Source organism: Silene latifolia, chromosome X (assembly GCF_048544455.1).
Source record: "Silene latifolia isolate original U9 population chromosome X, ASM4854445v1, whole genome shotgun sequence".
Classification (NCBI taxonomy): domain Eukaryota; kingdom Viridiplantae; phylum Streptophyta; class Magnoliopsida; order Caryophyllales; family Caryophyllaceae; genus Silene; species Silene latifolia.
The window spans coordinates 346029402-346047596 of NC_133537.1; the positions used below are offsets into that span (position 1 = coordinate 346029402).

Below are 18195 nucleotides of genomic sequence, written 5' to 3' on the forward strand. Positions count from 1 at the left end.
GTTGTGTAGATCATATGCTTTGAACTTTCGAACCGACTACAAAGTTTTCTGTAGAAAACAGATGGAGGTTGCTCTTGTTTACGATAAAATGCACATCTATGAGAATCTTCATCCTTTCCTTGTAATACAACCCATCTATGTCTTTCGATGACAACATCTTCAACCACCCTTTTATCCTACTCCATCTCTCTTTGTTGATCAGTTGAGTAAGAAAGGTTTTTATTTGAACTCGATAAATCTCTTTGATTAGTAATACGTCGATACATTCATACCAAAACAATTAGTCTATTGAGAAAAAGTAACATACATTGGATGTACTATCTCCAACTTTTTTGTTTTTTGAACATATATGTATTCTTTTTTAGCTTATTGCCTCAAACTTTATTTGTTTTTGAGCATATATGTATTTTTTTGAGCATAATAAAGTTTATAAGTTAGATTTTAATATTTTTTCCGTCAAAACTCAAATTTAACTAAACTTATATGTAATGTTTTTGAGTTTTATTATAATTTTTTAGAGTGTAATGTTTAAGTGGATAAACTCAGAAACTTCATAGTGAAACTCAAAAACTTTATTATAATGCTCAAAAACTATAGAATTGGAGATAGTACATCAGATGTATAATCCTCTTACTGCTAGTCTATTTGGTCACATGGAAATGTCCTTTCTTTTGGAACTTGCATATTAGTACACTTTTGGTAAAATGAAGGGATTTTTTTTAATTATTATTCATTTATGTAATCTAATCTTAAATTAACCTTTTTTTTTTTTTTGTAAAGAGATTTTTAAGATCAAATATGTTCTTGACCGGAGTTGAATCGAACTTAAGTTATGAGTAACATCTCTTCTAACTTTATCAACCAAGTTAGCTAACATCTGCATTGAAGCCTACTTTATGAATTCTATAAGCAATTACTTTAAACTCGACGACATTCCAGATAACCTGAATTTCGAACAGCCAAACTTCATCGAATCCCACCACCCTGCTTGACCGAAACCAATCCGATCAATCTGGTAAAACAACTTGCTCCAACATAACCCACCCATTAATTAAAAACCACACCGGAACCATGACCCTGGCCAAATCTAATCCGACTACATTAACCCGACATAATCCGAACTTTATAATAATTTAATGTTAGAGGGATCCCAAAAATGAAAAGAAAGGAAACTCCCTCACCTCAACGATCATCATCCGAAAAATTCAAACCAAAAGCAAAAGAGGAGAGAGAAACCAAACAAAAAACAGACGCCATTGTTGCGAAGAGAGAAAGCTTCAAGGTTGGTAGTGGTGGAGTGATACTGTAGATAACAAACACCATGGATAGGGAGAAAGAGAGAGAAATAGAGCTAGAAAGTGCTATGTATACTAACTGTTTGTTACTTGGTTTGGATCCGTCAATTATCGGCATTCAACCCGGTTCTAATTCCACTCCTCGGGTCGGACTTTTCCGACATTCTAACCCGAAACTCGGCGAACAACTTCTTTACTTTCTCCTTTCTTCTCTCCGTGGTCCCCTTCAATCTTCAAAGGTTTGAATTTTGTTGATTAATTTTACTGTTTTTGATGTTTTTTTGGTAATGTGGTATGAGATTGTTGATTGTTGAATTGAATTGTGTTGATCTGGTAGGATTTCGACAAGGTTTGGCCGATTTTTGACTCTGCTCAGTCTCGTGATTTTCGCAAGGTAATTAATTGTGTTAATTGATTGGATTGTTTTTGTTTTCGTGTCGGAAAATTTGGAATTTAGGTAATTTGGATTTGTTTGGAGTGATCTTTAAATAAAAAGTAGAGGGGAAATTAATTTATTCACTGAAATGTATAGAAACAGAAATTGTAGGGGACGGGCTCCCTCTCGACATAACTAAGGTCCTTCACTGAATGTAGGTGGTGCAAGGGATAATTGGTGAGCTGGAGTCGCAAGGTGCGCTACCAAGGAGTAATTCAAGGGTTTCTTCTCTCGCTACTTGCTGCGGACCTAGGTTTGTTGTTGCCATTTTTTTTGATGTTTTTGAGTGAATGCTAGTTTGTTTATAAGATCTGTGCTTGTGTTTGTGTGACGGTGATGGTAATGTGTGAAATCGCGGAGACCTGTGATTAGATGAATTGAGGGAGGGGTACATTATGAGGGAATGTGATGAGGTTGATTTATAGTGTTTCTAGAACTAAACGGACTGAATAGTTCTGGGTTTCATTGAGGGGAATAGCTTTACTCCGTCGTAAGATCAAAGTTGTCTCGATGCATATTGTGTTGAGGTCAAGGAGCTTTGCCACGCGGGTAGTAAGGGGAAATTGGAGACTCTTTTCTTCCAGATTCTTCTGTTTTGAGGGATAGTGGTAAACCACTAAACTTAGGGAGTTTTACCTTGCGGGTTTGAAAGGAAGATGGGAGATTGTATTTCTCATCCTCTTTTTTGGAATATAGTAGTAAACCACTAGAGTACTAGACAGAATTGATCTCGCTGCTCAGCTCCATGATTCACTTGATAGCGCAAAACTTGGGAACATAGAGAGACATAGTGATCAACTTGACACTAGAACAATAGGGTTGGGCTTGGTTCATCTACTAGAAATCTCTAGAGACCATCTTTCACTTAGATCTTGGACAGGGAATTGTTTTTGGAATATTATCATCTGCATCGATCAACTACAACTATTTTTAAGAGATCCTTTACATTAGACATAGGGTCTCTGGCTCTCAGCTATGAGGCTTGAAAATTGGGGGAACCCACCCCCCAAAAAAATAAAGGTAATTGAGACTGATACGAGCTTCATAGAGATTGAACTCATTGAAGAAAATATAGCATTTATGACAGTGTTGAAGGAAATAATCTAGGTGGATGATGGAGTTTGACTTCTAATTTTTTCTCTTTTTTTTGGGCTTATTTTCCAAACTTTTTTTCACTTTAATCTCTTTTATGATCATTCCCACTTTTCATATTTGTCAAAAAGTTGATCTGGTGTATATTTGGAGTCATTTTCCTATTGCTACGTTGCCCATCAAAACCTACTGCGCTTGGCAGTGGTTCATCTATTTCAAAAATATAAGAGGACTAATTCTTTTGTGCGATTGCAGATTTGTTGAATTATTATGGCAACTTTCTCTTCATGCTTTGCGTGAAGTGCACCGGCGGACATTTCCTGGTGATATTGTTTCCAACCCATTGCCTGGTTCCTTGACTGATGTGGCATTTTCACACGCAGCTGCATTACTTCCTGTTACAAAGGTACGAGTGTCTTCGTCGTATAAAGTAGAAAAACTTCACTTTTGTGCCTAGAATGTTAAGAGTTACTGAGTGGCAGCTATGATGCCTCTTCTTAACAGTCCAGGATAGCTCTTGAACGGAGGCGATTTCTAACGAATGCGGAAACTGCTGTACAAACCCAGACAATGTGGTCAAGTCTTGCACATGAAATGACTGCAGAATATCGCGGACTTTGTGCAGAAGAGGTACGAGCTCAAGCTTAGAGCCTTTATCGTATGATGGCTATCTATTATAGCACTTTGTTTCATCTCATTAGGATATTATTCTTAATTTATTACCCTTTAATTGTTTGGTTTAGGCATATTTGCAGCAGGAGCTTGAAAAGCTTCAGGACATGAGAAATAAAGCCAAGATGGAAGCCGAAATGTGGGATGAAAGATCAGCAGGGTCGAGTCAAAGTTCTCATTTGGCTTCGAAGGCTACTCGACTGTGGGAGTCTCTATTATCTCGTAAAAGTATGTTGAACATCAGAAATGAAGGCAATCCTTTTAATGATCTTTTTTTTTTAGTTGCAATGGACAACAAAACAGAATTGAATAGAAACAGAAATGGAAATGATGATAATGGATATGGACAAACAATTTCAGTTTTGTGTCTTCTAACTTGTTAAACTCTACAGTTGCAGCTAAAATAATCTGGAGTAAAATGCACGAAAGCTAAGATAATATTAAAGTCATACGTTGGATAAATTTATCTAAACTAGACTAAAACTTCAACTAATCCTAAATTAGAGAACTGAAAGCATTCTGACTCTGCTGAATTAAAGTGACCAGGGAGTCCTCAAATATGGGTTCCAATGAGTCCTAGGTGTTAAAAAATGGTTTAATTGTCAATGGCCGTGTCTTGATTATCCTTGACGCATCACTCTGAGCATCTGGCAAGCGGATGTGTTAGTGTTCCATGTGCTTACGTCATCTATGTTCCTTTCCTAATGCAATTGAGATGCTAGGAGAATCTTATTTCAGTGTATTGCTGATATTAGAGTTCTAGTGACTTAAAATGATTTTAGTGTCTTTTGAAGGTGTTAATTTTCCTTTTGTGTAAATGAATTCTTTTGTTTTGTACTATTTCACTTCCTGCCATAAAATGAGTCTGGTAGCAGAAAAGCTAAATATATTTCTTTTCTACTGTGGTTAGGCCAGCATGAAGTCCTTGCTTCAGGGCCTATAGAGGATTTAATTGCCCATCGAGAGCACAGGTAAACACATATATTTTGCATTATTTTTGCCATGGTAGTGGATCCGCCGCTACCTTGCTTCCCCACATTACATCCTGTTGTACTTATAAAGGTTTGAAGGTTTCCACGACCACATTTTGAGGTGGTTTTGGCCCGTGCTAACCTAGATCAGGCCTTGATCAAGTTTGAAACCAATGCTTGAAACCCTGTCTATTCCTCATCCATTTTCTGTTCATTTGAAGCATCACACTTCTACCATTGCTCCTTAGGTATCGCATTTCTGGCTCTGCTTTGCTTGCTGGTATGGATCAAAGCTCTCAGTTTCTGTTAGGTCAGCCTGGAGATCAAACTGCAGTTCATTTGGAGGAGAAAGAGCAAAACGATGGGCTAAGTGCATATATGACTAGTGAAAGGCCAAGGAGCAGCGTAGATTCTTCCCAATCACAATTAAGCGAGGAGACATTCAGTCGTGTGGATGACAGAAGTGGAAGAAGTCATCCAACTGTTGATGTTGCTGAGATCCTTAGACGCTGGACACATGCCTTGCAACGAATTCACAAGCAATCACTTCAATTGGTATGCTTATTTAGTTGGGCTTTGGTAGTGCTCTTGCTACATTTAAGTAGTAACTTTAAGTTGTGGTAAAAACTCGAATTATTCTGTTTGCCTATTGTGCAGGCAAAAGCCAATGATGGAGAGGGTCCAGATATATTGAGAAGTACACAAGAAGGTACGGGCAATGGTCATGCTGAATCTTTAGCTGCAACTCTTGCTGAACATCGGCAGCACTTAGCCAGCATACAGGTAATATATTGCTTTATATTTGCACGAGCCTGTACTTTAAGTAGATAAATCCTTTTTTTTTTTTTTTTTTTTTTTTTTTTTTTTTTTTTATCTTCTTTTGAGCCTTGTGATCAATAACTTCAACCATGCTTGTTTTGCAAATTCCTTTCACATGTGCTGCTGGTAGCCTGGCATACAAATTTCATAGTTCAATAAGCCTCTTTAAAGCTGGCTGTTTTCATATGTGAAAAGTAAAAGGTGTAGGCAACTAAGATAGCTACAGCGTCCACCAAACAACACTAAGATTTAGGCAGTACGGAAGCTTTGGGATCCAGATGGCATACGTTTGAGGATGGGATCTTAGAGTGCACATATTGTATGGTTTTGTAAAAGAACGGTTAAGGGGTACAGAACTATTTTTTTTTATCAAAGAAAGATCTTTAGGTGCTTCCACAGAATCGGAATCATCAGATACAAATCAAAACTATATGGTTAGAAAAGATTAAAGGGCAATTGGGAATGTTCCAACTATCCTTCTTATGATGAGCTGGGCACGTCAAAAAAATTTGCTGCAAGGGGGGGTTTTGTTTTGTCCACTTTAGTTCCGTTTCTTTTGATAATATTGTCAAGAAGAATAGAAATACTCCTTTCGGTTTAACAGTGAAAAACTTTTAAAATTGAGATTGTAGACATAGAGGGGAAATGATAAGAATGAAAATTGTATAAAATGGAGGGGAACACTGAGCCATTTGCTCACTGCCTCATTTCATAGTGCAACCTTCCCCACTTGGTGATCATGTGCTAAACGTGGTGATTCTGTACAGGTCCTGATAAATCAGCTGAAGGAAGTTTCACCTGCTATACAAAAATCAATAACAGACCTCACTGATGAAGCAAACACTATTTCCTCTGGTCTTCCTCAGATCAACAAACGTTCTGGTCGGCCCGCTTTACCTATGCAACCACAAAGCAGTGTGAAGGTACTGGTATTGGTTTAGTTTTGTGACTTAAATAAAAAGAATCCAGGATGCTGATATTTGTTTTTTACATTTATTCTTCAAGGGTAGTAGCAAAGACGAGGTTAGTGAAGTAACTTCGAAGATGAGCAATGTTCAGCTTGAAAAATCGGCTGCCAGCCCAGCGTTAAAGCTTCCTCATTTATTTAGCTTGACTCCAAATTCCGCTGGGAAAGGAGGAAATACCAACAAAAGTTATGCTTCTCCAGCTAACCATGCTGAAAAGTTGACAGAAAGAAAGTATGCTGATAGTGGTTTGATGAACAATGCAACGGATAACCCACCACAAGGTTTGTAATTTGGAATGCAAAAATTATCTATTGTTACTACATTTGTTGACCACTCAATTTTGCTAACCATGCAGTATTCCTCCAATCTTGTCTGCAGTTGCGGATGCAGAGAGTTTGTATGTCCAGAATTTAAAGCGATCTGTCCGAGAAACAGCTTTGTCCATACAATCATGTAATTATGAATCTTCACGAGATAGCCACTCTGAAGATGGTTCCGAGCATTTCTTTGTTCCAGTTTCAGCTACAGGATTTACTTCTTTGGATTCAGAACAAAGAGGAACTTCGATTAGGAGCAAACGGTTGTTCACATCTGAAGGGGATTCGTCCTATGGCAGTTCTATTTCTGGAAGTCGTGTAAGCAAGCAGCTTGATGACATACCAGATGTCTTCAACGAATTTGATATGTTTAGTGAGTATGACCCAATCAATGGGTTCCTGTCCACTTCTGCTTCAAATTATGCAGCTTCCGAATCGCAAACATCTTTCTATGATCTTGACGAGGCTCCTGACCAGGTCTTCTCACCCCCTTTATTGATGGATTCATCATTGCTAGCAGATGCTTATGAAGATCTTCTTGGTATGTTTTCTTTGCTGGAAGAATTTAGATTTTATTTTTCTGCTTGTTACGGTTGACACGTTCTCGTAGTGGTTGCTAGTATTTTTTTTGTCGTTGCTAAGTGCTGTACACCAGCTGATCATACTTCTATGAGCTTCAGCACACCTTGTAAATGTAATGTTAAGATCAACGCACATGTTCTGAATGTCCAAGTAAATTTGTTGGGCCTATAATTAAGTTAACACTGATATTTGTTACTAGCGAGGCTTAATATTTCTGACGGTTTGAGTTCCTCATTGTTTGGAATTTTGGATACACATTGAGGACATTTACAACAACAACAACAACAACAACATCAACATCAAAGCCTTAATCCCAAAATGATCTTGGGTCGGCTAACATGAATCATCCTTTAGAACCGTACGCACACCTCCAAATGCGAAAAAAAAAGGGAAAAATGAAAAACAAAAGGGAGAGTGAAACATAATACAAAGTCAAGGTAAACTTATAGGTTTTAGAATCGAAGTCCGGATTTCTTTTATAAAAACTTAAAATTTAAATCGGGAATAAAGATTAAAACGATTTTAAAAACCGAAGTAGAATTAAAACCGAAGTCGAATTTAAGGATCCGGAATACCATAAAAGTAAACTAAGTAAAATATATAAGAAAGTGGTTGGTAAAAAAGGTGTAATACAGGAGAGAAGAACAAATAATTTTTTTTTTAAATTAAATAAAAACACTAAATATGTCAAATAACATCAAATACTAAAAATCCACATGTATTCTTTCCCTCCATTGTGCCCTCTCCGTCACCATACTCTCGTCAAGCCCCAGAAATCTCATATCGTGCTCTATCACTCTCAACCATGTCTGTCTCGGTCTCCCTCTACCCCTAGGGACCTTTTATGTTCTCCAAGTCTCCAGCCTCCAGCCTCCAGCCTCCTAACTGATGCGTCCATAGGTCTCCTTCTCACATGGCCAAACCATCTTAGTCGATTTTCCATCATCTTGTCCTCTATTGGCGCCACTTTTACCTTTTCCCTAATCACCTCATTCCTCAATCGATCTTTCCTTGTATGGCCGCACATCCACCTCAACATACGCATCTCCGCCACACTCATCTTTTGAATGTAACATTTTCCTGGGTAAATAGTCTTGGCGACGTTATCTATTTGTTTTTCTTCTTATCTTTAACCCTTTGTTTGGACTTTGGATACACATTGAGGAAAAGAGAGGGGAGGAGAGTGGAGGGGGAATGTACAAATGCTGGTTTCCTCCAAATATTTCTTATGTTGGAAGGCTTGTAATTTGGATTGTAGGAGGGATCCCTCCGTCGTTCCATCCCAGGTTGTTTAACAATTAGGGGTTGAAGATAAAGTGAACTGCAGGGAATATATATTCATTTTAGAAGCTGGTTGATATTTTGCGCTGCCATTTCCTTTGCTATGACCTCAGATGTTACGTATTTCGCTAGTCTGCTATTTCTGTAATGTGCGTATTTAGAAAAGTGCTAACATATTGAGATTTTGTAATGCAGCGCCGCTCTCAGAAACAGATGCTGCTTTGATGGAGCATTGAGCAAGAACCGTGTGTATTTCTATATTTTAAGTGTTCCTTCTGCGAGCTGTTATTCCCTTGCTTTTATGTGTGAACGACGCTTGGTTGAAGTGTACCTATTAATTTCTGCGGATTCATATTCATATTTCACCAGCCGGAGTACAACAGCCGCATTTGAATCTGTACAGTGATGCAAAAATATGAACTTCAATTGAATACCTGACCTGAAGTAGTAAACCTCTTGAAGTGTGAATGAGTGATTAAGAGGACAAGTCATATACTCCCTCTGACCACCGCTTCTTCCTTTTTGGCGCTCACCATAGTTAAACTTCCTACCTGAAATCTTCCTTCTTTCGTGTGCAATCTGCGATCGTATTCATCTTTTCTCGCCTTGTGCCCGAGGAGACGTGCATCGGTGCATGTTATATTTGGCAATTGAAGCAGGATTGATAGAAGATTTGCTGGAGAGAAAGCGAGCTTTTAAGTGAAGTTTTTACTACAATTAGCCCCTGATGGAGAGGGAAGCTTCAGTCGTACCTTTTGTGGAATGTGAACGAAAGCCATTCGAGTCAGAAAACTGTAACCATTACAAGCGTGGTGCTCTCTGGTTGCTAACTATTGTATTTGTACGTTGTATTCCTATTCCATTTTGTACCACAATTAATTTGTTTCTTCTATTTTTTACTTGGGATATTGTAAATGTCACTTGTGTGGGCACTGGGCATCTATTATCATTGGGTTACACGTTTTTTTTTTCTTTTGAAAATCGCACCACAAGTTTTGGATCGGGTCATGTTTCAGGCTATCTTGATATGCCTTGTGCAGTTGTGCAGTTTTGTTTGAAACTAATTTTAACTCGAATCGAGTTCTTGTTAAGTAAAAAAGCTTAAGTCAAACTTAATTGTTCGTTATAATACTCTCTCCATTCCATTCAATTGTCGGCAAACAAATGAATGAAATGAAGGGGTATCTCTAACCGTATCTTAAGCAAATGTATGAAATAATTTTTTTGTTTATTTATTTATACTTTGATCATAACCTTACTCTAAATTAAAGAAGTTCAAATACATCAAATTTCTTTGATAATGTTTTATGTCTGCTCATGAAAAACTCATTTTCTCCGTCATTTGATCAAAATTTCATAATCAGAGCGATGATTAATTACCCATTTTAGGTAGAACTATATATTAATTGCTCCACTTACGTTAATTGTTGTTTACTTCTCAAATATTGTAATAACGCATTTTTTCACAACAAGTCTCAAAGATTTATAATTAAACCTAATTTTAAAATGATTCATTATCCTAACCAGATTTCATAATAAAGGTTAGATTGACTAAAGACACGCATATCTTACAACCCGGAGATCGGAGTAGAAGGTTAATGGTTTGGTCCGGTATAACCCGATCAAACCAGATCAATCACGGTTTGCAAGGACGGAGTACGGACCATATTTTGAATATAGACCGAAAATAACCCAAACCGTAATGACCCGATCCATTGGCTATTATTCCTACTTTCCTTGCAAAGTTGCAATTGGCATCCAAAAAGTAGAACATGCGTGGCTAAAGTAAGACGTATAAGAATACGAATTTTCCGTCCTAACCTTTGCCACTCTCTCTTTCTTATTTCGCTCTTCTCCGCAAATCCGATTTTAGAGAGAGAAAGGCCAATCAATAATAATCGTAAAAGGGGTTTTCTTCCAAACCCTAATTTCTTCCGATCGAATCCCTAATTCCATCTCCTCTCTTACTTCTTCAGGTATCTCTTCATCTCTTGTAATTACTTTATCTCGTTTCCAGAGTTTTATAGAGAATCGATTTTATTTAACTTGATAGATTCCCTAGTATCATATAACGATCCATTAGGATACTGATCTTTCGCACATGAAATCCAATTTTTTTTATTGAAGTAGAAAGCCATTAATTGATGGGACAAAAAAAGCTCCTCCTAATCGCTTTCTTCAAAACCCTAATTTTTTTCGACAATTAAGCTGATTTTTCTAGTTTACACTTGTTTTTGTTTAGATCTAGTATACAATAGTTAACGTTGTTGTTAATATCTGAATTGATAACCAATTGAACACCGAATATCACTAACCTGAATAGTACCCGAAACCCAACTCAATCCGAATCGAACATCGAATATTGCGAGTTTATTATACGTGAATGAATGACACGGATTTGTATCTTTTTGGGTGTGAAGGCGAGTATATATGGCGGTAGATTCAACAGCTTCAGCTGGGCCACGCTATGCGCCTGATGATCCGACACTTCCTAAGCCATGGAGGGGTTTGATAGATGGTAAGACTGGGTACTTGTATTACTGGAACCCGGAGACTAATGTTACACAGTATGAGAAGCCTGTCGTGTCTTCAAATGGGCACTCCTCGGCAAGGCCGTCATCTGGTTATGTTAGTTCTTCTGTTCAAGTAAACCATTCTTCCCACGGACCGCAGAGAGATGGTGGGTATGTTAATGATGATGACGATAATCGTGTTAGAGGTCGTAGTCGAGAAAAGTATCAGCAGGTTTGCCACTTTGCCTACTCCTCCTCAGCTGTGTTGCCTTTGTTATAGCTATTATATTATATGTTGTTTATTATGCTGTGTCATTAGCTTTGGGGAAGTTCAAGGAGTTTGAAGCTTTTTGTTTAAGGGACAATTTGTTTTGTTTTTTTATATGTTATTGGGTTTCTCGTTTCTAGTGGAACTAATACTCACTATTTTTTAGCTGTGGAATTTGATGGAATAATTGTTGCACAGAACATTATGTGACTGTAAATCTTTTCAATAAGACTCATTTAGTTCTCAACACGTCAAGTGCGCACATATGACTAAAATACCCTGGCACCCCCACCATAGGTTAGAGCGTGTGTGACTGTAGGGTGGTGGTCGGTTTGTATTACATATATTTTCTAAATTAAAATACCCTGGCACCCCCACAAGTTATTTCCATTTTACTTTAGTGGAGGCTTTAGAGTGCTTCATGTGAAAGGGATGGGGTCATGAATGCTATTCAGATGGGTCGTCTTTTTGGTTTATTGGATACATGTGCGTTATATTCTTTTTCCTGGTATATTATTTAATGTGGGAATGATCGTTGTTTTTCTTTTTTATTATGAATTCTTGGAATCAGTCTGCCAAAGACGAAGTTGCTTTGAATGGAGGTGGTGGATTGATTGCTAGACATGAACCACTGGAGAATGGAAGTGGTTTGTCTGCTGAAGCTTACCGTCGCCGGCATGAGATATCAGTTTCTGTGAGTTTCTCGGGCACTGCATATTCTGCATCATAATTACCCCTGCATGTTCCACACGTATCATTTCATGCATTATTTCGTTTTTGACATTTTGGATTGGTACATAGTATTGTATTATTTCTCTAATTTGATCTAATAAGGAAGATGAACCTTCTGCACTAGAAAAGAGGCTAAATCTAGTATCTCTTTTTATTATGGAAGTAAAAAAGCTTAACCCAATTTTTTAGGTTCTATTGTTTAATGGCTCTTTTTTTGTCAAATAATGTACTCGTTCTACTGAATTTTTTTACCTAGTTTTGCTATTTAAATAACTTAAGTACGTAGCGTATGTAGTTTTGTATGTCCTATGCTGACTGAATGTTGTTAATAGAAACATCATGTGGGATTTATCTAGTACTGAGAGAAAGAAATGTCATATTAAAGAGAAAGAAATGTCACTTGTAGAAGTCTGTTTTTTTATTTGCTTTTCTTGATGTGGACTAAAAGGATATTTAAACAACTAGATTATTCTGTTTGGTCTCCTTTTTTTTTTTTTTTTTTTTTTTTTTTTTTTTTTGCTGTAAGTGGCTCCTTTCTTTCTCATTTGAAGTCCACTAGCTGAGGATTTTAATGAGAGAGGTAATGCACACTTCTACCTGATTTTTAACGGTTTAGTTTTTTTCCTTGTTTGTTTTAGGGAGACTCCGTTCCCCCACCATTCATGACTTTCGAAGCTACTGGTTTCCCTTCTGAGATTCTGAGAGAGGTATAATCTTTGGGGTTCTGTTTTTCACTTTTTATATGCATCTCTTAGTTGGCCTGCACCAGTAAGTATGCTGAACTAGCTGCGATTAACTTCCAAAGTTCTGCAATCACTGGAGTTCAGACCTTAGTTGACTTTTTACTTCTTTACTTCTGCCGCAGATGCGATATTTGCTCCTGGGAGAGCTAATGTCGTACGCTGTACTGCCCCTCTTTTACGCTGGACCTTTGTTTGAGATGGCTTTTGAATCATCCAAGTTCGTGGCAGGGCTGCTGCTGGTGATGATTCAGTCTGCCACTTGGTCCAAACAAAAGAAGAGGCCACCTCCTGCTGTGGCGTGCGTCTTGCAAGCATTCGCTACCTGCATAGGCGGATGGTGCTTCTTCTTGCATTAACGCTCCACGTGTCTCATAAAAATGTCACAGTATACACCTATTTAGCAATCTTCCTGCGTTATGCTTTTCTAGGCAACTGGGGCTGGTTTTTCTGCTCCTACGCCAATACAGGCGCAGTCTTGGCCAATTGCTCTGCAAGGTCGGGATATAGTGGCAATTGCGAAGACGGGTTCTGGGAAGACCTTGGGGTATCTGCTCCCAGGTTTTATGCATCTCAAGCGCCTACGCAATAATTCTCAGATGGGACCCACTGTGTTAGTGTTATCACCAACCAGGGAGCTGGCAACTCAGATACTAGTTGAAGCAGTAAAATTCGGAAGGTCGTCCAGAATTGTATCCACGGTAATGTTTTATTCAGTTGCTTAAACTCTGTTTTCTACTCTGTATGATAAATCTTACTGGAATGATTTGTCTAAATTTTTGAGTGAGTTGCTGTGATTATTTTTTCTTACTAAAGCCTTTAGGAGCAGTAAAATTTTGAGGATTCGGATAAGTAAACCTCTATGATCTATCTGTAATGTGTCTGGGACTCTGGGTTCTTCTATTCACAACTTATTAGACATCAATTAAGATAGATTTGAGTTGTCTCTCTATCTAGTGTTCACTGCTCTTATTTTCCCATTTATTTGTCTTTCCGTTGTATTCTATTCACTGTTGCAATGACAGTAACTCTTGTGTAACTAAGGGGAGTTCTTGCTGTAAAGGATGTCAGAGGGTTTAGTGCTTGTTATGCCTCATGACTCTGTGCAGTTTGCATAGAACTTCAATTTATAGCCATCATGTACTCCAAATATGTTTGTTGGTTACTACTAATTAGCTAATGTAGATAATGGGAATCTGATACCAGTCATCTATATAACTATGGAATCTAAACTGTGGTTTCTTGCAATGTTATCTCTCCAGTGTTTGTATGGGGGAGCACCTAAAGGCCCTCAGTTGAGGGAGCTAGAAAGAGGAGTGGATGTTGTGGTAGCGACACCTGGTCGTTTGAATGATATACTAGAGATGAAGAGAATCAAATTGCACCAGGTGTCGTACTTGGTTCTTGATGAAGCGGATCGTATGCTGGACATGGGTTTTGAGCCTCAAATTAGAAAAATTGTCAAGGAGATACCTTCTCGCCGCCAGACTCTTATGTACACTGCAACATGGCCGAAAGAAGTTCGTAAAATTGCTGCAGATCTACTGTCAAGTCCTGTTCAGGTCAACATTGGCAATGCAGATGAACTTGTTGCAAACAAGTCCATTACTCAGGTAATATTATTGAATGTTTTTTTTTGTTATTGAAAACAAACTCAGATCACTGGATCACATAAGAAACCCGGGGTGCAGTGGCAATGGCAAAGTCAACCCTCCACCTATGTGCAAGGCGCGCAATGCCTTGTCTCCCTCATAATTGGTTGATGTGAAATTAACAAAAAAATTATAGTAAAAAGAATGTCCAATGAATTGGTTGATGCGAAGCAAATACATAGTTGAAGTGACTGTAGTAAAAGAAAAGGACCTTAAAAATGAAGTTAACCAACCTTGGATAACCACGTGTTCTTTTTGGTAATTATGAATATGTTTATCGTGTTCATGACTAGTACTCTAGTAACCTTATTTCAAGGGCATTTAGTGCCTTGAAAGCAGTTTGCTTTAGAAGTCATACTGTAACATGGGTAAGATACCTTAGCTTTGAACTTTGCTGATACAGTATGTGGAGGTCGTGTCTCCTATGGAGAAGCAGAGAAGGTTGGAGCAGATTCTGAGATCTCAAGAACCAGGATCAAAAGTCATAGTCTTCTGTGCAACGAAAAAGATGTGCGATGTTCTTTCTCGCAACTTGTCTCGCCAGTTTGGAGCTGCTGCAATTCATGGTGATAAATCTCAGGGTGAACGTGATAACGTCTTAAATCAGTTTCGTAGTGGAAGGTCTCCTCTACTGGTTGCAACAGATGTTGCAGCACGTGGACTTGATGTCAAGGATATCAGGTTATTTTTCTTACTCAACATTCCTTAAATAATTTGCTTACTAGTGTGTAACCGCATATATGCACGTGTATAATATGAGTCTATGTATACCAATTTGTTTATGTAGGTGACATTATTTATGAACAGATAAGTATTTTGTAAAAATATGTGATGTTTAAATAAGTAAATAGTTAAATGTATATATTTAAATTGAGCGTGGAGGATCCAATTGTCCATCAAAGGAATTCCTAATATAGAAAGGCAAACATACAAATTGTCCTTTAATACTTGATTATTTTATTTTTTATTTTTAATTAATGAATTCTACATACATGGATGAACTGGGAAGATGGTGGTGTGCATGCACTCCATCGGATTTGACTGGGTCTGCGAGCGTGGTCCGTTGGTGGAGTCGCGGTTAGCCTTTTGCTTGGACTCAGCCTCATCTAGTACACTAATGTCTCGACCATCTTCCCTGCCACATGACATGCCAGAAAATTACCATACTTGTTGAATCTTAATGCCGTACTTGGTCGGCGCCAGCAAAATCACATATATTTTTCAAATTCCTACAAAATTACAATTCATGTATTTTTCTAAGCAGCCGCATAACTACTTTTTCTTTTCCATATAAACAAATACTTAACAGCAAGAAAGATATGAAACTTGATGTATGATATGATTGTCTAATCTGTGATGTATTGAACTGGTGGATTTTGCAAAATGATAGCAATTACAATACACCACAGTTGTAGATTTTGTTAATCCAACTTTATTATGAAGAACTGCTCACATCTTACGATAACGATAACTCCCTTTATCAACAATCCATTTTCCTTGGCATCATGTACATTTACTCCTAAATGAATATGCCAAATATGAGATTAATTGTACACCCAAATTAATACCTAAAGACCCAAGTTTGCTTTCTATTTTGAGCTGTGGACTTTGAATACACTGCTAGTCTCTCTCTTTGGTTAGATGCTCTTTTATTCTTGCTTAGCTCGGTTTATGTGTGCTGGGTATCTCATTGTTTGTAAAAATAGCATAGTTGAAATTCGAAAAGAATTAATCAAACATCTCATTTGGTGCAACTGTCTGAACATTTCACTGTCGGTATCTATGTATCTGAATGATGCTGATGACCCATTTTGTTAATTTGCAGGGTGGTGGTTAATTACGACTTCCCTACAGGGGTTGAGGACTATGTTCACAGGATTGGGAGGACCGGAAGAGCAGGAGCAACTGGAGTGGCGTATACGTTTTTTTCAGATCAGGACAGTAAACATGCTTCAGAACTTGTTAAGATTCTAGAAGGAGCAAATCAGCGAGTTCCTCCAGAGGTTCGAGACATGGCTCTGCGAGGGGGTGGAATGGGTAGGGGCAGGCGTCAATGGGGTTCTGGACCTGGTGGTCGTGATGGAGGTCGCGGTGGGAGAGGTGATTCTAGTTATGGTGGCAGGTTTAACAATAGGTATAGCATTCTACTATATCAGTGCATTATTCCCCTAGCCTATTTTTCATGTTACCAATTTATGAATGGTTGTTTATTATTTTCTGGGGGGTTCTTTTGGAAGATCGTATATTTCATTTTTCCATATAGGCATGGATTGGGTGTGAATAGAAAATAAATAAATGAGAACTATGGATTCTCTGAAACGGGCGTAACCGTGTAAGTTTTATCCTCCCCCTAGGGTAATGCTTTACCCTCACTTGGGAGTAATATTTTCCCATCACCCCCTTTATCTTCCCTTAACCGTCTCTTTCCTTGTTTTTGCCACAAAATTTTCAAGGTTTTTAAGTTCTTGATGGCTTCTGTTGATTTTTTCATTCATTTGCTCGATTATCCAATGTAGGTATGAAGGGAATGGCCGCGGTAATCATGATAAGGGATTCCGTCGGAGCCCTTCTCCAGACCGTCGGACAGGCCGGAGTCGTGAAAGGAGCCGTAGCCCTCATAGGTTTGACCGTGGTGGAGCTGGACAAAGTTTTCATGAGACGATGATGGAAAGATTACGTTCATCTCCTCCAAGAACAGGGAAATATTAAAATATTAAACTTGAGAATTTACAATTCATTCAGGTGACTACCTTTTTAATCAAAGGCAGTTATTTTGTTTTAGTCCGTTTTTACTCTGCACTCTTGAAGTGCTGCACGCTGTATTAATTTGACTACATTTGTATGGATTTTGTAGTAGTAAGTGACAAGATGGATGGATCTGTGGTTTTGTTAATTGCAATCATTTGCTGTCTTGAAGATGGTCTGTATATTTGTGATAGCAGCTTGTGTCAACTTGTCTCCATTACTTCTCTTTATTTAAATGTTTGAGACGGAAAAAAAATTGAAAAATCTAATTTACATTTTGATTTCTTGGAGAGAAAAAACACCACAAAAGTACAAATGTGCAAGGCCGCCTTCCTATAGATACACGATACACGGTTTTTCGGGATTCCGGGGTCTCGGAATAAAATTCTCCGGAAATCACATAGAAAGTCCCTCGGGTCAGATAAAGCGGCCACGCGAAGTTTGAGCACCAACAGAAGACATTTGGGGGTGCCGGTGTGTCACAAACCAGCATTCGTCGAAACTCGAATTATCGTGAAAAATATGTTAAAGCTCGTTATTTGAGGCTGAAATCGAACAGGTTAATTCCTGAAATGAGCTCGGACGGGTGATTGAAAAACAGGGAGAAAAAAAAACAGGGTCCGGTACGACTTTCCGAACGGTTGAAATTGAAGTGTATAATACACGGTTTTTCGAGATTCCGGGGTCCCGGAACAAAATTCTCCGGAAGTCACATAGAAAGTTCCTCGGGTCAGATAAAACGGCCACGCAAAATTTGAGCACCAACGGAAGACATTTGGGGGTGCCGGTGTGCCACAAACCAGCATTCGCCGAAACTCGGATTATCGTGAAAAATGTGTTAAAGCACGTTATTTGAGGCTGAAATCGAACAGGTTAATTCCTGAATTGAGCTCGGACGCGTGATTGAAAAACAGGGAAAAAAAGAAACAGGGTCCGGTACAACCTTCCGAACGTCTGAAATTGAAGTGTATAATACACGGTTTTTCGGGATTCTGGAGTCCCGGAACAAAATTCTCCGGAAATCACATAGAAATTTCCTCGGGTCAGATAAAGCGGCCACGCAAAGTTTGAGCACCAACGGAAGACATTTGGGGGTGCCGGTGTGTCACAAA

General features: G+C 38.3%; 2 protein-coding genes across 2 annotated transcripts; both read left to right on the forward strand.

Moving 5' to 3' along the window:
• The first annotated feature begins 960 nt into the window (after nucleotides 1–960).
• Nucleotides 961–9414, forward strand: LOC141619839 (AUGMIN subunit 6-like). The gene is made up of 13 exons (XM_074436861.1): nucleotides 961–1534; nucleotides 1633–1689; nucleotides 1890–1984; nucleotides 3079–3229; nucleotides 3328–3453; nucleotides 3567–3723; nucleotides 4406–4466; nucleotides 4715–5021; nucleotides 5124–5249; nucleotides 6053–6208; nucleotides 6291–6534; nucleotides 6632–7111; nucleotides 8629–9414. Exons 1-13 carry the CDS (start codon nucleotides 1322–1324, stop codon nucleotides 8667–8669), a joined length of 2214 nt encoding a protein of 737 aa, XP_074292962.1. The 5' UTR covers nucleotides 961–1321; the 3' UTR covers nucleotides 8670–9414.
• An 844-nt stretch (nucleotides 9415–10258) lies between these two features.
• Nucleotides 10259–17276, forward strand: LOC141619840 (ATP-dependent RNA helicase-like protein DB10). The gene is made up of 9 exons (XM_074436862.1): nucleotides 10259–10409; nucleotides 10854–11178; nucleotides 11786–11908; nucleotides 12585–12653; nucleotides 13118–13387; nucleotides 13949–14299; nucleotides 14742–15019; nucleotides 16164–16472; nucleotides 16855–17276. The coding sequence occupies exons 2-9, from the start codon at nucleotides 10864–10866 to the stop codon at nucleotides 17045–17047; spliced, it is 1908 nt and encodes a 635-aa protein (XP_074292963.1). The 5' UTR covers nucleotides 10259–10409; nucleotides 10854–10863; the 3' UTR covers nucleotides 17048–17276.
• Nucleotides 17277–18195: the final 919 nt, after the last annotated feature.